Here is a 17,377-nt window from a genome sequence, read left to right on the forward strand (position 1 = left end):
AGCGAAACAGTCACAAATTTCCCAGGTTCTATTTTTGAACCTGTTGCTGGTTACCATGCGCTGACCCCAAGCGCTGAACCCAACCGCAGGTACCAGCCAATTGAATTGACGACTTGCCGACCGAGCCGCAGCCGAGTTTGACTAAACCATTCTGTAAAAGGGGTGTTACAAGGGGTGCTGCAGTGCGGCAGTGCTTTAAGTGAGTGAACAGCGGGCATAGTAAACGGACAGTGCACACGCGCGCACTGCCGCGCTGCCTTATAACACCTCTTTTACAGAATGGTTTAGTCCAACAGCAATGAACATCGGGAAGTCACAAAATGGCGAAGCGACAGGTTCAAAATAGAACCTGGGAAATTTGTGACTGTTTCGCTCCGGGATCTGGTAAGTTTTTGTACTTTATTTCAAAATACTTTCTCAATAGTGTGTTGAATGTTATTCATTAGATATTGAGGATTAAGGTCGTGTTCTTAGAATTTATGTCATGATTTTCGAAGGGGGTAAAAATTGAGCAAATCTGTTGACTAGCTGTTGAAATTGTACGTGTTTGACCATTTCGCCCTTTTTCGATTGAAGTGACTCGTAACCCTCCGGCTCCGCCGTCGGCAGGAGGGTTACGTTATCGCAACCATAGATTAGCCCACCTTGTTGAGCTGTATTTGTTAATGATGATGGCTCCGCTTTTAACATCGGTCTCATCACTGTCACCATTACAGCCAACCTTCGATACATGTCTTAAACGCTAAGTTTTCAAAGGTCGCAAAATGCGAGGTAGCTTGATTGCAAATTTCTCCCATTTAAAAAAGTCCTATACTACTCCAATATACCTCATTTTATTCCTTACATCTGTGGAATTACTATAACACATAACAGGGCTTACTAAATGATGACTTTGTCCAGATGTGATGATCTAAAAATTGGTCCAAAAAAATGTGTACAAAAATTACATTTAACGTGACATGTTCTTGGGCGCCACCATGTTTTAATGATTCTCCTCCCTGTTGATCGAGGGCGCCCGGCAAATCTTGCAAGTCATGAATATCCATAAGGTGACGTCATGACCGCTAGGCTTATGTGCATGTACAGTAAAAACTGAATAAGGTGACGTAGCGCTGCGCTGTATAGTGTATCTGGAAACTACCACCGCGCAACGCACCTCATACATATTCATATTTACTTTGTTCACAGCGCGTCACCTTATACATATTCAGTTTTTACTGTACATGCACATAAGCCTAAAAACGTTTGGAAACGTAAAAACTCACGACCATGACGACTTGGTCCGTACATGTACATGTACTTTGCAATTGTGTTTACTCTACGCATTACAGGCAAAGTCTGCTTCAATTGACGTCACGAACAGCGCCCTCTCGGGTCGGGGTCTACTCTTACATTTGTAAATAACATAAGAACTGATTTTTTAAAACCTTAGTTAACTGTTTATTCACATTCCAATCATCAAAACACATTATTAGTGACAAAAGCTTTATTTTGAAAAAATACCACTTCCAGGTGACTTTAAGTCACTCATGTAGGCCTACCCAACTTTCCAGCATTTTTTAAACGCATCAAACAGCAACCCATTGTTGTGAAACTTTATTTGTTCCATTTAACTCTGCACCATTAGTGGTACAGTCCATATGTCATCCCCCACACACAGAACGTATACACGCAAAAGTTGAAACATTTTCAAAAAGAAAGTAAATGCATTACTGATTCTTTTCATATACATTGTATAGGGTTTGCCAGTTAAACCTACAAAAGAGTACATGAAATCACCATTTAAGAATAATATGCTTTCATAGTTACGAACTTTGTGAAACATCAATGGCTGTTTTGAAGCTGTAAACGAACATTCCATTCAAAGTTCAAAAAAATTGTTAGAACGCAGCCTGGTCAGGACTCAGGATTAAGGATCTCAGGATCTGCTGTATACCAGAACTTCTTCGAAGCTTCCTTTTCAGTCAGATAAACTCCATGGCTATTAGTGGCTGTGATTATGAGTTTGTTTTAGAAGAGGGTACCACTTTCATACAAGCCTTTTTAGTCGGATTTCTCCTGTGCTATTAGCAGCGGTGATTATTGTTGAGGGGGAGACCAGACTTAGACCACTCAAATCCGTGGAACTGAATTATACCAAATGTGCTCAACACAATAAAATAAGTGTGTCATTGGAGCAGTGTACGTGCTATATTTTTAGTCGACTAAGCATTATTACCCTTACAGTCATCTTAGCTGGGAAATACTCAGTGCAGTGGATAAAATTGACACAATGACAAAAGCCGATTGAAAATGCGTAAATGAGGCGAAAATGAGGCGAAACATAATCCACATTACGGATAATGTGTTGGCCCGCTCTAGTGCTGGGCGAATAGTGAAATTTTGTTATTCGGATACCGCTGGCCAACTATCCGAAATTAACCGGATATTCGAATAGTTTTTTCGCCACTAGAGGGTGCTATTTGGGGAAAAAAAATTGAAAAAAAAAAAAATCTTTTTTTTGCCGCTAGAGGGCGCTGTTCGTTTGTGAATGAGATCTTATGGGCGGATTGATATTAGTTTTAGACAGTGTCACTTGGTTCATTCATAAAAATGACCGGATCTAATTTAAAGATGGCGATTTGCTTTTTCTTTTGATCGTGATTGACTCTACGTGAAGGAAAACTTTTGTAATTTTTGAACAAATTACGTCAGAAATGTCATTGTTTTAACTCTTTATGGAGGTAAGCATAGTTATATACTTAATTTATGCTGTTTTATGCTGTCTTAATAGAAGTTTCATAAGGATTCAGACAAAACATTCATATCAGTTGTCGCCCGAAGTCCGCGGATATTCGGTTACTCGGTTGTAATTACAGAATTATCCGGTTTGTAAATAGGTATTCGCGCCCTATGCGGATATCCGGTTAAGAAAAAAAAGGCATTCGCGGTTACGGATAGGAAAACCTATTCGCCATTAACCGGATATTCGAATAATTCGCCCAGGCCTAGCCCGCTCGATCAACACTAAAATATTACAAGATACCCTACATATCATGCCAAGTACCATCATTGCCAAGTATACCCATCCCCAATATTAAAGCTCAATTCCAGAAACGAACACCAATTCCTTGAGTTTGGAGAACGCAAGAGAGAAGGTGAGGGGAGGCGACGCGTCGCGACGTTTCACAACTAAGTTGTGCACGCTCAACAATTAATTTTTATCAAAATACAAGATTAATGACATATTTCCATACCGATTATAAATAAAATTTCTAATCCAATCCTACGAAATGATTATTACCTGTAAGCATACCTCCCTTGCCCCCACATTACCTTTTACAACATTTGTATACTAGATTCCTCCTCATCTAGCGCGGCATCCCGCTAGTGAAAAATAATGAACAAAAATTGCTGACAGCGCCCTCAATAGTTTTCATCCTAATTTTCCCCAAGTCAGACAAAAATCCTCACGCTGCAAATTCGAAAATTGTGTATTGGGCTTTTTGTGTTCAAGTTGTATTCCTTCTAAAAACAACATAAACAATTCGCAAAAGCAAGTGTCTGCTGTAGTCCAATCAGAATGGAATACCAACGTGAGTGTTTTGTGTCGTTCTCTTGCCGTTTTATTTGGGAAAATTCGGGGAGAAGACAATGTTTGATTTTGAAGGTGTCGTAGATAGGCGGTGTTTCGGTGTGTTATCATGTGTATCTCATCTGCTGCTCCTGCTGTTATGGTTGAGGGTAGTAGGACTAGTAGTAGTATCCTGGTGTCGTGTGTTTTCAGTAGGATAACAGGAAAATTGTTCACAATAAAAAATTATTTTTTTTTTTCCAAATCATCTATCCAATTTTTTAACAATAACACTTTTTTATAAATGTTTGAGCATAACCAACGACAGGAAACTTTATTCTCAGCATGATTAAGCCTGATGAAAATACAGACCGTGAGTAAACTGCATAGCTTCTGTCACCGGTGCAGCTTGCACAATTTCGCGGTAAACGGGAATCAAAGTTGGGGACCGAAAACATATGAGGGTCGTTTAACCCTACGATACAGTAGTTGCGGTCCTACTAGAAGCCAACAATGCCGACAACAAGTCCAGAGCGCCGACAACACGCCGACAACGAGGTTTAAATACCTCAAAAATGGCAAATAAACCATAGATAGGGCCTATTGTTAGGCAGTTTCATCAAGTTGATTTCACGTGTACCAACACACACACACACACAGTATTAAATCATAACTCACATTTTGTACAACTCACAACTATGACACTTGACAGCAGGCAGGAGCATTCTCTCCTCGTGCTTACATTTCATAAAAAAATTGAAATCAAATGAATATTTCGGAGATATTGTAAAAAATAGAGAGCAACGACAGAAACCGGATGCTTGGCCTCGCTTGCAGCGCCCATTCGTTTGTGCATGACGTCACCTTTGAACCCCGTGGACAACGGATTTCGGAAATCTTCGGAAAGCGCTGAAGAAGCCCGAAGACGTTTTTTTTGCGATAAGGGAGCACATGTTTACACAAAATGAGATAACGATTACATCATCGTGTAGCCGATAAAATTCCGCACAAGCATGACAAGGTACATCTAGTCGCATAGCTTTTACCATGCGACTTGGTCAGTGCTAATTCCCATACTTTTAAGAAACTTGTGAAAATTTGGTGTAATTTGCCATATTTGATTATGTATTCTTCTACCTCCAAGAGGTTTTGTTCAACCATTTCTTGCAAAGTTGTCCTAAATACGCACGAATGTACATGTACTTCGTACATCTTCGGGTTTCCGTTATGTGCCACCACAAGAGGGCGTGTGTTACAGTAAGTTTGATAGGCCGGGGCTCTAATTATGTTTCGTCTTGGTTGGGGAAAAGCTGCCCGATCTTGTTTTTGGTAATTTCCACGTTCTGAATTGATAATAACAGACTGCTCATCTCGAGTCAAAAGAAACTAGTATTTGTTATCTATTTTTTAAGGCCTACTAATTAAAACGAAAGTAGAACAAAAAATGATTGTGTTTATTGTAGCCCCTAGTTTTTAGAGTTTGTCTTTGTAAATATAACAACAATAATTGATGTGTACCAATGCCTTCATCCTCAATTTTTTTAAAGATTGTTCTAAATGTTTACTGTATTAATACTACAATTATTACTACAAGGATCAACTGATCTTAAATTAAAGAAAACATTCCAGTCATAAACTCTTCAGTTTTATTCCATTCTGGTTAATTTAATAATGTTTTTTGTTGACATAATTAATAAAGAATATTCACACAAACACCTGCAAAACTTAACACAATTTAATTTTTATAGTTAACAATTTCCCCCACGATGCCGCTCCTCAGTTTGATTCACAAAATATCACTGATTGCCGTTCATAAAAATCATACTAGCGCCGCGCAGCACAGTCTGTAAACCTTCCCATTGGTAGAGGGCGCTCGTCATATAGTGCGCCCTCTATTGCCATAGGCTGTGCATTATACTTGGCCGTAGCCGATATGAAGCCGGTATGGCTACGCTGATTTATTGTCGGCGCTCTGGACTCTGGGCTCTGGGCGCTTTGTCGGCTTTTAGTAGGATCCACTAGTTGCGATAACGTATCCCTCCTGATCTTGCCGACGGCAAAGCCATAGGGTTTTGAAGCATGCTCGAATGAAAAAGGCGAAATGGTCTAGTCAACAGATTTGCTCACTTTTTACCACTATCAAAAATCATGACAGAGTAGAAGTAGAACTCGGTCAGCAGGTCGGTGGCTCAGCATGCTCAGTCGGTCATGTCCGTGCGGTCAAGGTGGTGGTATTTTTTCTAAATTTTATTTAGGTAGTCTGAGTCGTAGGCCTACTCATATTCATAATAAAATAATAGGTAGCCCCATAAAATCAGTCCAATCCACTCCATATCCTTGGCCCAAGCATGTCTGATAACAAAATCTTTCGCTTTTTGGCAAAACAAACATCTGCAACGATCTGCATCATGATCATGAAACTTAACTGATCTTAATGCTTCTGAAGTTGGATATGGGACACAGAGAAGTGCTATATTTTTCCGTATTCCACTCGCGCTTGTGTTATAACTTATAATACAATGTATCTCGACCTAGCCTCAAGTTGTTAATATCTTCTAAAATCCTAGGACTAGTCCTAAAGTTAAGACTAGTCCTAACTAACACTTTGTGAAACCGACTCCAGAATTTATTTGGGGGGGGGGGGAAGGGGCTACAATTTAGGCTAAAAATCTCAAATTTGTATTGTTTGTTTCTCCCTATCCATAGGTTTAAACCCCAGCCACTCTTTCTCCCAGAGTTACATTCATTCAAGCAGCAGTCTGGAGCCAATGACTCTTGGGTCGCCCCCATCCTCTGGCTCGGGGCACCAAGGCGGGGCAACACACAGTAATCTGTTCCTGCCTGGCTATCTGATGGGGGACGTGGGTCCTGCAGTGTCGGTAAGTACCAATGTTGTAGTAGGCACGGTGGGCGGTGCCGGGCGGGCCTGCCCTGTGCCCAATTTCATATGGCTGCTTAAGCACAAGAAATTGCTAAGCACAACAAAATTATGCTTACCAGAATAAGGTTGTCAGCTAAAATACCATTTAACATACAAAGTGTGTTTGGTATCCTGCTTAGTTGTATTAGCAGAAAATGTTCGAGCATTATTTTGTGCTTAAGCAGCTCTATGAAATTGGACCAAGAACTAACAAAAATCTGAGCAAATGACACTGTGCTGCCCAGCACAGATTTCCCCCGATTGCACTTCAGATTGCATTAAAATTGGTCTACATATTAGTTAGGGTAGGCCGAGAGTTGTCATTTATTGCTAAACTTCCTTAGCCCAGCAAGCAAACATTGAGCTGTATTCTGTACTGCTTGAAGTCTGTTCAAAGGAAGGCTTAGGCCAGTCAAGAAGACTGAAACAAAAAATCAAGTAAAGTTTTTAAATTTTTTATGTTTGTAGCAGGCCTGTATGCTTCGTTTTTGAAAAGCCCAGAGCACTAAGACTTATTTTATTTTGTGCAAGTCGCCCAAAACAAGACTTAAAGCCACTCTTGGTAGGGCTACAGGGAAGAAAACATAGACACGCAGAAACTCAGTGGAGCTGAAGGTAGGAATTGACATTCCTCTTAAAAGATGGAAGATCATAGGATGAAGGGAAACATGCACCAGGCAAGGAGTTCCAAAGAGATGCAGTACGAGGGAAAAAGCTACTGGAGTAGCTCTTTGTTCTACATCTCGGCACAGCCACAGTATAAGGATGAGAACAAGCAGAAAGCCTGGTCTCGCGCTCAAACACCCTGACAGGAGGAACAAGGTTGGATAGACTGGTGGAACATTTACCATGGAAATATCTGTAAAACAGGCAAAGGCTGGCTACAGACCTTCGGTGAGAAAGGGGTTGCAGTGTAGTTCCTAACTCTTCTCCAACCAGGTTTATAACCAATGACAATGACCAGGGACCAATTGACCAGGGACAATGACCAGGGATATGGACGCAATCGCCTCCGTTGCCTCTGTGAAGTATCAGGCCTGTTGTAGTGCCCCAATATAATAATAGTTTCTCCTCATGTTTCTCTTAGCCCTCAAGCAGTAGACTGTGGTCCTCGTCCAGGACTAGCCCTCCTAAGAGTTTAACCCCCTCTAACCTCGGTGCTAGAGATAGCGGAGCCAGCATTGCAAGGTCCGATAGTAGGATGTCCCATAGGTAAGTATGGTCATGGCCTAGCAGTTAAGAGCACCGGATTCAAACTCTGATTTTTCCGATCAGTAGAGTGTGGGTTCAAGTCCCGATTGTGACACCTGTGTCCTTAAAGGAACACGTTGCCTTGGCTCGGTCGAGTTGGTCATTGAAAAGCGTTTGTTATTAAATGCATATGGGTAGAAAGGTGTTGTAAAAGTAGAATACAATGATCCACACAAACATGACTCGAAAATGTCAGTTTTCCTGTTACCTCGTCGACTAACACGTTCGACTACTTATGGGAGTCAAATTTTTGACTCCCATAAATGGCCGACCGTGTTAGTTCGCAGAGTAAAAGGAATACCACGCAATTTCGTGGCAAATTTGTGTGGATCATTGTATTCTACTTTAAAATGATCTTTCTATCCATATGCATTTTATAACAAACGTTTAAAGCTGCTTTTTATAGACCACCTCGTCCGATCCAAGGCAATGTGTTCCTTTAAGTGAGATACTTAACCATGATGCTTTGTCCTTCGGTTGGTCTGTGAGGACGTTGGTGCTGTGTGCTGGCATGGTTGGGCTTCATTTCAGTAAAAATGTTTTTTTTTTATATTGACAACTTTTAACAAAAAGCCATGGCAATTAGTTTGAGAGGTTTTCTGTAAATTTGAGTATATTTTCCTGCATTGTTTTCCGGTCAGTAGAATGTTCATTTAGTCTCTGTCTGCAAAAGCTAGTGTCGGTTACCAGGCCTGGAATTTTATCTTTCAAAGGGCAGGGCCATTTTCATTTTGCAAAGGGGCACTTTCATGTGAAATCCCTTAAACATGTTAAAGCCGTTATACACTTTCGGAACAGAAAAAAAAAAAGTTCACAGATTTACAAATAACTTACAGGGCTTACAGAAGGTAATGGTGAAAGACTTCTCTTGAAATATTGGGCCTATTCCATGAATTGCTTTACTTTTTGAGAAACCATTAAAACAATTATCAATTCTCGATAGCGAGAACTACGGATTTACTGTAAACACATGTCATGACACGGCGAAACAGCGGAAACAAGGGTGGGTTTCCCCGTTATTTTCTCCCGACTCCGATGACCGATTGAGCCTAATTTTTCACAAGTTTGTTATTTTATATATAAATTGTGATACACGAAGTGTGGGCCTTTGGAAAACACTATTTACCGAAAGTGTCCAATAATAATAATAATAATAATAATAACAGGTATTTAGAAACGCTCCCCATAGAAAACTATATCACAGCGATTACAAAATCTGAAAAATAAAAGCACAATTAAACAATTACAAAAACTTATTGAAAAAGCTACAATGGCTTTAAGTCAATTGGAAACATTTAATGGGGCACCAAGGCCAAGCCCAGGGGCAACGAGGCCCATGACCGCCGTGGCCTGCATGTAATTAAAGGCCTGGGTTACACCCGACCAACGTTGACCGGTGTGGCTTTAACACTGCAGTCTGTTTTCAATGTGATCACTCTATTCCATAGAGTTATATATAAGTACTAGAAGGCGCACTGGCCTATATACGCGACCCGGCATGCGCGCAGGCGGCCATTTTCTAAGTTGAAAAACAGGCATCGCACAGCGTGTTACATGTAGCAGGCCATTTTGTAAGTTGACAAAACAGCATGGTTATCGTTCAATAAACACAAACTCCAATGTGTACTTCATATACAACGCGCGTACAGAATTGCGCGCGTGTGTCTCCTTGCGGTCCCGTGGCGTTTGTGCAAGAAGCATCACCAGTGCGCCCTCTTGTTCTTATATTTAACTCTATGCTCTATTCATAATGGGCGCATTTTTTTCAATTTGGAAACAATACTGAACTAACCTTTTTTCTTACAGGCCTTCTGTTACACGGACACCCAAAGATAAGACTGGTGCACCACCAGTAGCTGCTTTGTTTGACAATGTAGAATCACTAAAGAGCAGTCCGGCAGTCGGAGGGATGATGTATAGTGGGACCCCAGAAAGGCAACAGGTAATTGAATATTCAATTTTTCTTTACATTTGATTGTTGGAGAACAGGTGGATAACTGTCCGTATCGCGCCACCACTTTTTCACACATTTTTACGAAAAGGGATATCTCATTGAGGTAAATTAGATATTATGTACATGTACATTATTTCATATCAAATGAAAAAGGGGTGGCGTGATACGGAAACTTTTCCAAACAGGTCATTATTTATTTTGCCATGTATCACTGCCTCAACAGTGAACTATCATATATTGACATACATATAGGACTCCTATATTTAATGATATAGGACGGGTAAATTGCTATTTGATGCTTAATTTTCAACATTGCTCCCACAACAAACGATCGCTCATGTTCGTCCAAGCCTTGTCCTGATCAGGAACATTCTCAATTCTCAACAAAAATGTCCTTGTTTGCCAACTTGTATTTCCTTTTTGTTGTGCTGAAATAAGCTTCCTGTACAAATTAGAATCGTCAGCTCACTTTTCTCATTCAATACACTCCTTAAAGGCAGAGGACACTATTGGTAATTACTCAAAATAATTATTAGCATAAAACCTAACTTGGTAACTAGTAATGGGGAGAGGTTAATGGTATAAAACATTTTGAGAAACGGCTCCCTCTGAAGTAACGTTCTTTCTCTTTTTGAGAAAGAAGTAGTTTTCCACGAATTTAATTAACCTCAAGTTTAGAATTTGAGATCTCGAAATCAAGCAACTGAAAGCACACACTTTCATGTGACAAGAGTGTTTTTTTCTTTCATAGTTATCTCGCAACTCTGACGACTAATCGAGCTCAAATTTTCACAGGTTTGTTATTTTATGCATATATTTGAGATACACCAAGTGAGAAGACTGGTCTTTGACAATTACCAATAGTGTCCAGTGTCTTTAAAGTTTACCTGTTCCATCAGGCTTACTAACTAGTCATCTTTGCATTAGAGCAAACTTTTGATGTTGGATCTCTATAAATCATGACTTTTGATTGATTGATTGATTGATTGATTGATTGATTGATTGATTGATCTATGAAATATTAAACTAGTTTTTGTTTTTAATCAGCTGGATTTATCAATGTCAAGAACCCCTATGCAACCACAGGCTTCATTTAATGCTGGTAAGTATTATTTTAAAACTCCAGGCCTTGTTAACGAGAACGAAACTGAGAATGTTAACAATACACGTCCTCCATTGGTTGAATAAGCGTGGGCGTATTCTGCGTGGAGCAATTCAACCAATAGAATGAGTTCTCTTTGCGTCGTGATCGTTATCGTTTTCGTTATCGCTACAGTGTGATTCACCCTTAAAGGTTAAATTCCTAAGTTTCAGCGGGTAGTCATGCGCTAGTCAAAAGCAAAAACTTCATACCAACCCGTGAAACATGCTTGTCGTACACGTAGGTGCAGAATTTCCTGCTTCCGTATGCGTTGATTCTGTGCTTATGATAAAGCAGAGCCATAGAATTGGGCTCTGAACTGCAGAATATAATACCATTTCATTTCTCTGCACTGTTTTGGCTGTATGTTTTAAAGACAGTGGACACTATTGGTAATTGTTAAAGACCAGTCTTCTCACTTGGTGTATCTCAACATATACATAAAATAACCAACCTGTGAAAATTTGAGCTCAATCGGTCGATGAAGTTGCGAGGTATTAATGAAAAAAAAAACACCCTTGTCACACGAAGTTGTGTGCTTTCAGATGCTTGATTTCGGGACCTCAAATTCTAAACTTGAGGTCTCGAAATCAAATTCGTGGAAAATTACTTCTTTCTCGAAAACTAAGTCACTTCAGAGGGAGCCGTTTTTCACAATGTTTTATACCATCAACCTCTCCCCATTACTTGTTACCAAGTAAGGTTTTATGCTAATAGTTATTTTGAGTAATTACCAATAGTGTCCACTGCCTTTAATCAATGTTTTGTTGTGTCCATTTTCAGGCACCCCTGGAAGTAGTCGACTGTTCTCACCAAGCGTCAGGCAGACACCTTCGTCACCTGCTCAGATTGATCCATTCTACACACAGGGGTGAGTGGTTTAAAAATGCTCCGGCTAGTTCACTCCACTTCTCAACTTGCCCTGTGCGCTGCTTAAAACTGTGCACCGTCATATGTCTTCCATTCAGATGTGAATTAAACATTTTTTAAATGTGTAAATTTATTTTTGAGTAACTTTATTTGCCTAATTCTGGTTTTGAGCTGCTACCATTAATGCATCAGAAAGATACACTTATGACAACATGTTTACCAAATGGGTACCAAAACTTCCTTGGGGCAAGTTAAACTCAGAGTTTTTACAAAAAGCTTTTAAAAGACCAAAGCCTGAATACGCACTCTAAGCTTAGTTGATGTGTAACAGGTTTTTGTTATGATTTGAGCTTGAACAAAGACAAGTTTACCAGAGTGGGACTCGAATCAACAACCTCCGGATTAACGTGCGAGCGCTGTACCAACTGAGCTATGTTGGGCAGTCTCTGCATTTTTTCAAAATCTTTCTTCCTCGGGAATGCAAGTCAGAAGCCATTCAAGCGTTAACTGTTGTGTAGCATGGATCCCACCCAAATTACAATACAACCTGTGAAGCGGCTGTCTATGCTCTACCAACTGAGCTATCTAGCCCTATGTTGGCGGTCTCTCTACATGTATTTTGTCAATAACTTTGGTCGGGGTGCTATTCAGAAGCCATTTAACCATTAGCTGCCGTGTGGCGAGGGATCCCACCTAAATTATGATATAACCTGGGAAGAAGCTGCATGCGTTTTACCAACTGAGCTATCTACATGTAGCCCTTTAATGGTGGTCTCCTTTTTTCCGCTATCTTTGTTCGGGGTGCCAGTCAGTAGCCATTCAAATTCAACCGTTAACTGCTAGGTACCCAGGGATCGCACGTAAGTTACAAAACAACCTGGGAAGCAGCAGCCAGGATATCACCTTAAGGGGATGCTACTTTAAAACTCTGCTCGGTCTTGACACTTTTTGTTGTGGCATGGATCATCATGCCTTTATGGATTTTCATTCTTCTAGAATTGGCACTAGACAATTGAATGAACTCATACATGTCATAGTCATTCATAAAGGGATTTTTGTTTTATTCACCAATTGATGTAATTCTATCTTCAAATACATACAACTGAGCTTAGGACAATTACATGTAGTTGAAAATTTAAAGGAGAAATAACATTACCAAAAATTCCTTTCTACATGTAAATTACTCTGTTGAACTCTGATAAAAAAAAATCATCCAGATCATACATTTTTGGGGGGTAAGTTCTACCAGTCCATAAAGTTGACTTTGTTAACTTTCATCGTTTTAAAATTGGGCGTGGATGAGTGAATGTCAAAGTTGTTCAAAAGATGATTTTTTTTTTCACTATCTAAGGTATACATTGAAATTAAGAAAACAAGTAAAATTTAAAGGGAATATTATTTAAAAAAAAAAGTCTTTTCTTAAACACTCAGTTGAACATTTCCGATATTGTTTTTGTCATCCAGGTAAAAACAATAATCGTTTTGACTTTCCAGTCCACAAAGTTGACTTCTGCTTCGTAAAATATTTAAACAACACACACTGGTGATTATTTCAGTTTAAAAACTCTTTTGATCTTCTACTGATCTTTGCAAGTATTTCTCTCCGACTGTGGACAAATTGTTGCCCAGGTTGCTAATTATTCACAACAACATGTACAGTGGCCACACTCACAGATACCATTGTACTCCTGGTGAACAGGATAAATTTAATGTTAAATGTCTTGGCAAAGAAAACAAATAACACGACCGGGATTTGAACCCACACTTTTGATGCTCAGACCGCTCGATCATGGCACTTTTTGTTGCGGCATGGTTCATAATGTTTAATTGGTTTTCATTCTTCTGAAATTTTTCCCTGGATGTGTGAATGTTCGTAGCCATTCAAAAAGTGGTTTTTGTCTTAATCACTAATTCTATCTTCAAATCCATACAAATTAGCTTAGGACAATTACATATAGTTGAAAATTTAAAGGAGAAATAACATTTCCAAAAATTCCTTTCTACATGTAAATTACTCTGTTGAACTCTGATAAAAAAAAATCATCCAGATCATACATTTTTTTGGGTAAATTCTACCAGTCCATAAAGTTGACTTTGTTAACTTTCATCGTTTTAAAATTGGCCGTGGATGAGTAAATGTCAAAGTTGTTCAAAAGATGATTTTTTTTTTCACTATCTAAGGTATACATTGAGATTAAGAAAACAAGTAAAATTAAAAGGGAATTATATTTAAAAAAAAAAGGCCTTTTCTTAAACACTCAGTTGAACATTTCCGATATTGTTTTTGTCATCCAGGTAAAAACAATAATCGTTTTGACTTTCCAGTCCACAAAGTTGACTTCTGCTTCGTGAAATATTTAAACAACACACACTGGTGATTATTTCAGTTTAAAAACACTTTTGATCTTCTACTGATCTTTGCAAGTATTTCTCTCCGACTGTGGACAAATTGTTGCCCAGGTTGCTAATTATTCACAACAACATGTACAGTGGCCACACTCACAGGTACCATTGTACTGCTGGTGAACAGGATAAATTTAATGTTAAATGTCTTGGCAAAGAAAACAAATAACACGACCGGGATGATTTGAACCCACACTCTGAGAAAATCATCATTGGATTTTAAGTTTGAAGCTCAGACCGCTCGATCATGACACTTTTTGTTGCGGCATGGTTCATAATGTTTAATTGGTTTTCATTCTTCTGAAATTTTTCCCTGGATGTGTGAATATTCGTAGTCATTCAAAAAGTGATTTTTGTCTTAATCACTAATTCTATCTTCAAATCCATACAAATTAGCTTAGGACAATTACATGTAGTTGAAAATTTAAAGGAGAAATAACATTTCCAAAAATTCCTTTCTACATGTAAATTACTCTGTTGAACTCTGATAAAAAAAATCATCCAGATCATACATTCTTTTTAGGGGTAAATTCTACCAGTCCATAAAGTTGACTTTGTTAACTTTCATCGTTTTAAAATTGGCCGTGGATGAGTGAATGGCAAAGTTGTTCAAAAGATGATTTTTTTTCACTAATCTAAGGTTATCATTGAGATTAAGAAAACAAGTAAAATTAAAAGGGAATATTATTTAAAAAAAAAGTCGTTTCTTAAACACTCAGTTGAACATTTTCGATATTGTTTTTGTCATCCAGGTAAAAACAATAATCGTTTTGACTTTCCAGTCCACAAAGTTGACTTTTGCTTCGTAAAATATTTAAACAACACACACTGGTGATTATTTCAGTTTAAAAACACTTTTGATCTTCTACTGATCTTTGCAAGTATTTCTCTCCGTCTGTGGACAAATTGTTGCCCAGGTTGCTAATTATTCACAACAACATGTACAGTGGCCACACTCACAGGTACCATTGTACTCCTGGTGAACAGGATAAATTTAATGTTAAATGTCTTGGCAAAGAAAACAAATAACACGACCGGGATTTGAACCCACACTCTGAGAAAATCATCATTAGATTTTAAGTTTGATGCTCAAATCGCTTGATCATGACACTTTTTGTTGCGGCATGGTTCATAATGTTTAATTGGTTTTCATTCTTCTGAAATTTTTCCCTGGATGTGTGAATGTTCGTAGTCATTCAAAAAGTGATTTTTGTCTTAATCACTAATTCTATCTTCAAATCCATACAAATTAGCTTAGGACAATTACATGTAGTTGAAAATTTAAAGGAGAAATAACATTTCCAAAAATTCCTTTCTACACGTAAATTACTCTGCTGAACTCTGATAAAAAAAAATCATCCAGATCATACATTTTTTGGGGGTAAATTCTACCAGTCCATAAAGTTGACTTTGTTAACTTTCATCCGTTTAAAATTGGCCGTGGATGAGTGAATGTCAAAGTTGTTCAAAAGATGATTTTTTTTTTCACTATCTAAGGTATACATTGAGATTAAGAAAACAAGTAAAATTAAAAGGGAATATTATTTAAAAAAAAAAGTCTTTTCTTAAACACTCAGTTGAACATTTCCGATATTGTTTTTGTCATCCAGGTACAAAACAATTGTTTTGACTTTCCAGTCCACAAAGTTGACTTCTGCTTCGTAAAATATTTAAAGGAGCACGTTGCCTTGGATTGGTCGAGTTGGTCATTGGAAAGCGTTTGTTATAATATGCATATGGGTAAAAAGATGCTGTAAAAGTAGAATACAATAATCCACACAAACATGCCTCGAAATTGCACGGTTTTCCTTTTACCTCATCAACTAACACGGTCGGCCATTTATGGGAGTCAAATTTTTGACTCCCATAAATGGCTGACCGTGTTAGTTCGCACAGTAAAAGGAAACCACGCAATTTCGAGGCAAACTTGTGTGGATCATTGTATTCTACTTTTAAATTATCTCTCCAACCATATGCATTTTATAACAAACGGTTACAAACGCTTTTTTATAGACCAGCTCATCCGATCCAAGGCAACGTGTTCCTTTAAACAACACACACTGGTGATTATTTCAGTTTAAAAACACTTTTGATCTTCTACTGATCTTTGCAAGTATTTCTCTCCGACTGTGGACAAATTGTTGCCCAGGTTGCTAATTATTCACAACAACATGTACAGTGGCCACACTCACAGGTACCATTGTACTCCTGGTGAACAGGATAAATTTAATGTTAAATGTCTTGGCAAAGAAAACAAATAACACGGCCGGGATTTGAACCCACACTCTGAGAAAATCATCATTAGATTTTAAGTTTGATGCTCAGATCGCTCGATCATGACACTTTTTGTTGTGGCATGGTTCATATTGTTTAATTGGTTTTCATTCTTCTGAAATTTTTCCCTGGATGTGTGAATGTTCGTAGTCATTCAAAAAGTGATTTTTGTCTTAATCACTAATCCTACCTTTAAATGCAATTTTTTTTAAGATAACTACACATGTAGGTTAATTAAAAGTAGAAAATACATTTTAAAAGATTCCTCCTAAACTACTCTGATAAACTTTTCTGATGTTTTTTTTTCCATCAAGATAATTATAGGGCCTAGGGCTTAAATTACTTTTAAAGAAAATTGAATTTTCCGTCCAATTTGACTTTGTTAGCATTCGGCGTTCTGCACTTGGCCCTGGATGAGTTAAAGGAACACAGTGCCTTGGATCGGACGAGTAGGTCTATAAAAAGCGTTTGTAACCGTTTTTTATAAAATGCATATGGTTGGAAAGATGTTTTAGAAGTAGAATACAATGATCCACACAAGTTTGCCTCGAAATTGCAGGGTTTTCCTTTTACTGTGCGAACTAACACGGTTGGCCATTTATGGGAGTCAAAAACTTGACTCCCATAAATGGCCGACCGTGTTAGTCGACGAGGTAAAAGGAAAACCGTGCAATTTCGAGGTATGTTTTGTGGATCATTGTGTTCTACTTTTACAACATCTTTCTACCCATATGCATTTTATAAAAAACGGTTACGAACGCTTTTCAAAGACCAACTCGACCGATCCATGGCAACGTGTTCCTTTAATGTCAATGTTGTACAAAAGATGATTTTTTTTTTTCACTAAACTAAGGTTGACAAACTTTATGAATAAGAAAATTAGTTAAATTATAGAGAAAATAAGATTGCTTAAAACAGTCTTTTCTTAAACACTCAGTTGAACATATCTGATATTTTTTGTTTGTCATACATTCAGATAAAACACTAGTACCTTTTGAATTTCCAGTCCAT

The 17,377-nt window shown here is 38.3% G+C and overlaps 1 protein-coding gene across 2 annotated transcripts in view; it reads left to right on the forward strand.

Annotated features, from left to right (window-relative positions):
- The window catches only part of LOC139942542 (nucleoporin NUP35-like), an 87,196-nt gene that overhangs the window by 701 nt on the left and 69,118 nt on the right, over positions 1 to 17,377 (forward strand). The window contains exons 1-6 of one of the 2 annotated variants that reach the window (XM_071939372.1): positions 3,435 to 3,575; positions 6,260 to 6,432; positions 7,561 to 7,685; positions 9,531 to 9,666; positions 10,726 to 10,780; positions 11,603 to 11,690. In XM_071939372.1, coding sequence (XP_071795473.1) covers positions 3,563 to 3,575; positions 6,260 to 6,432; positions 7,561 to 7,685; positions 9,531 to 9,666; positions 10,726 to 10,780; positions 11,603 to 11,690 — 590 coding nt within the window. In that variant the 5' untranslated portion in view covers positions 3,435 to 3,562. Of the gene's footprint in view, positions 1 to 3,434; positions 3,576 to 6,259; positions 6,433 to 7,560; positions 7,686 to 9,530; positions 9,667 to 10,725; positions 10,781 to 11,602; positions 11,691 to 17,377 lie in introns of those variants that run through there. The other variant, XM_071939373.1, reaches the window with a different exon arrangement.

This window comes from Asterias amurensis, chromosome 10 (genome assembly GCF_032118995.1).
Source record: "Asterias amurensis chromosome 10, ASM3211899v1".
Lineage (NCBI taxonomy): Eukaryota > Metazoa > Echinodermata > Asteroidea > Forcipulatida > Asteriidae > Asterias > Asterias amurensis.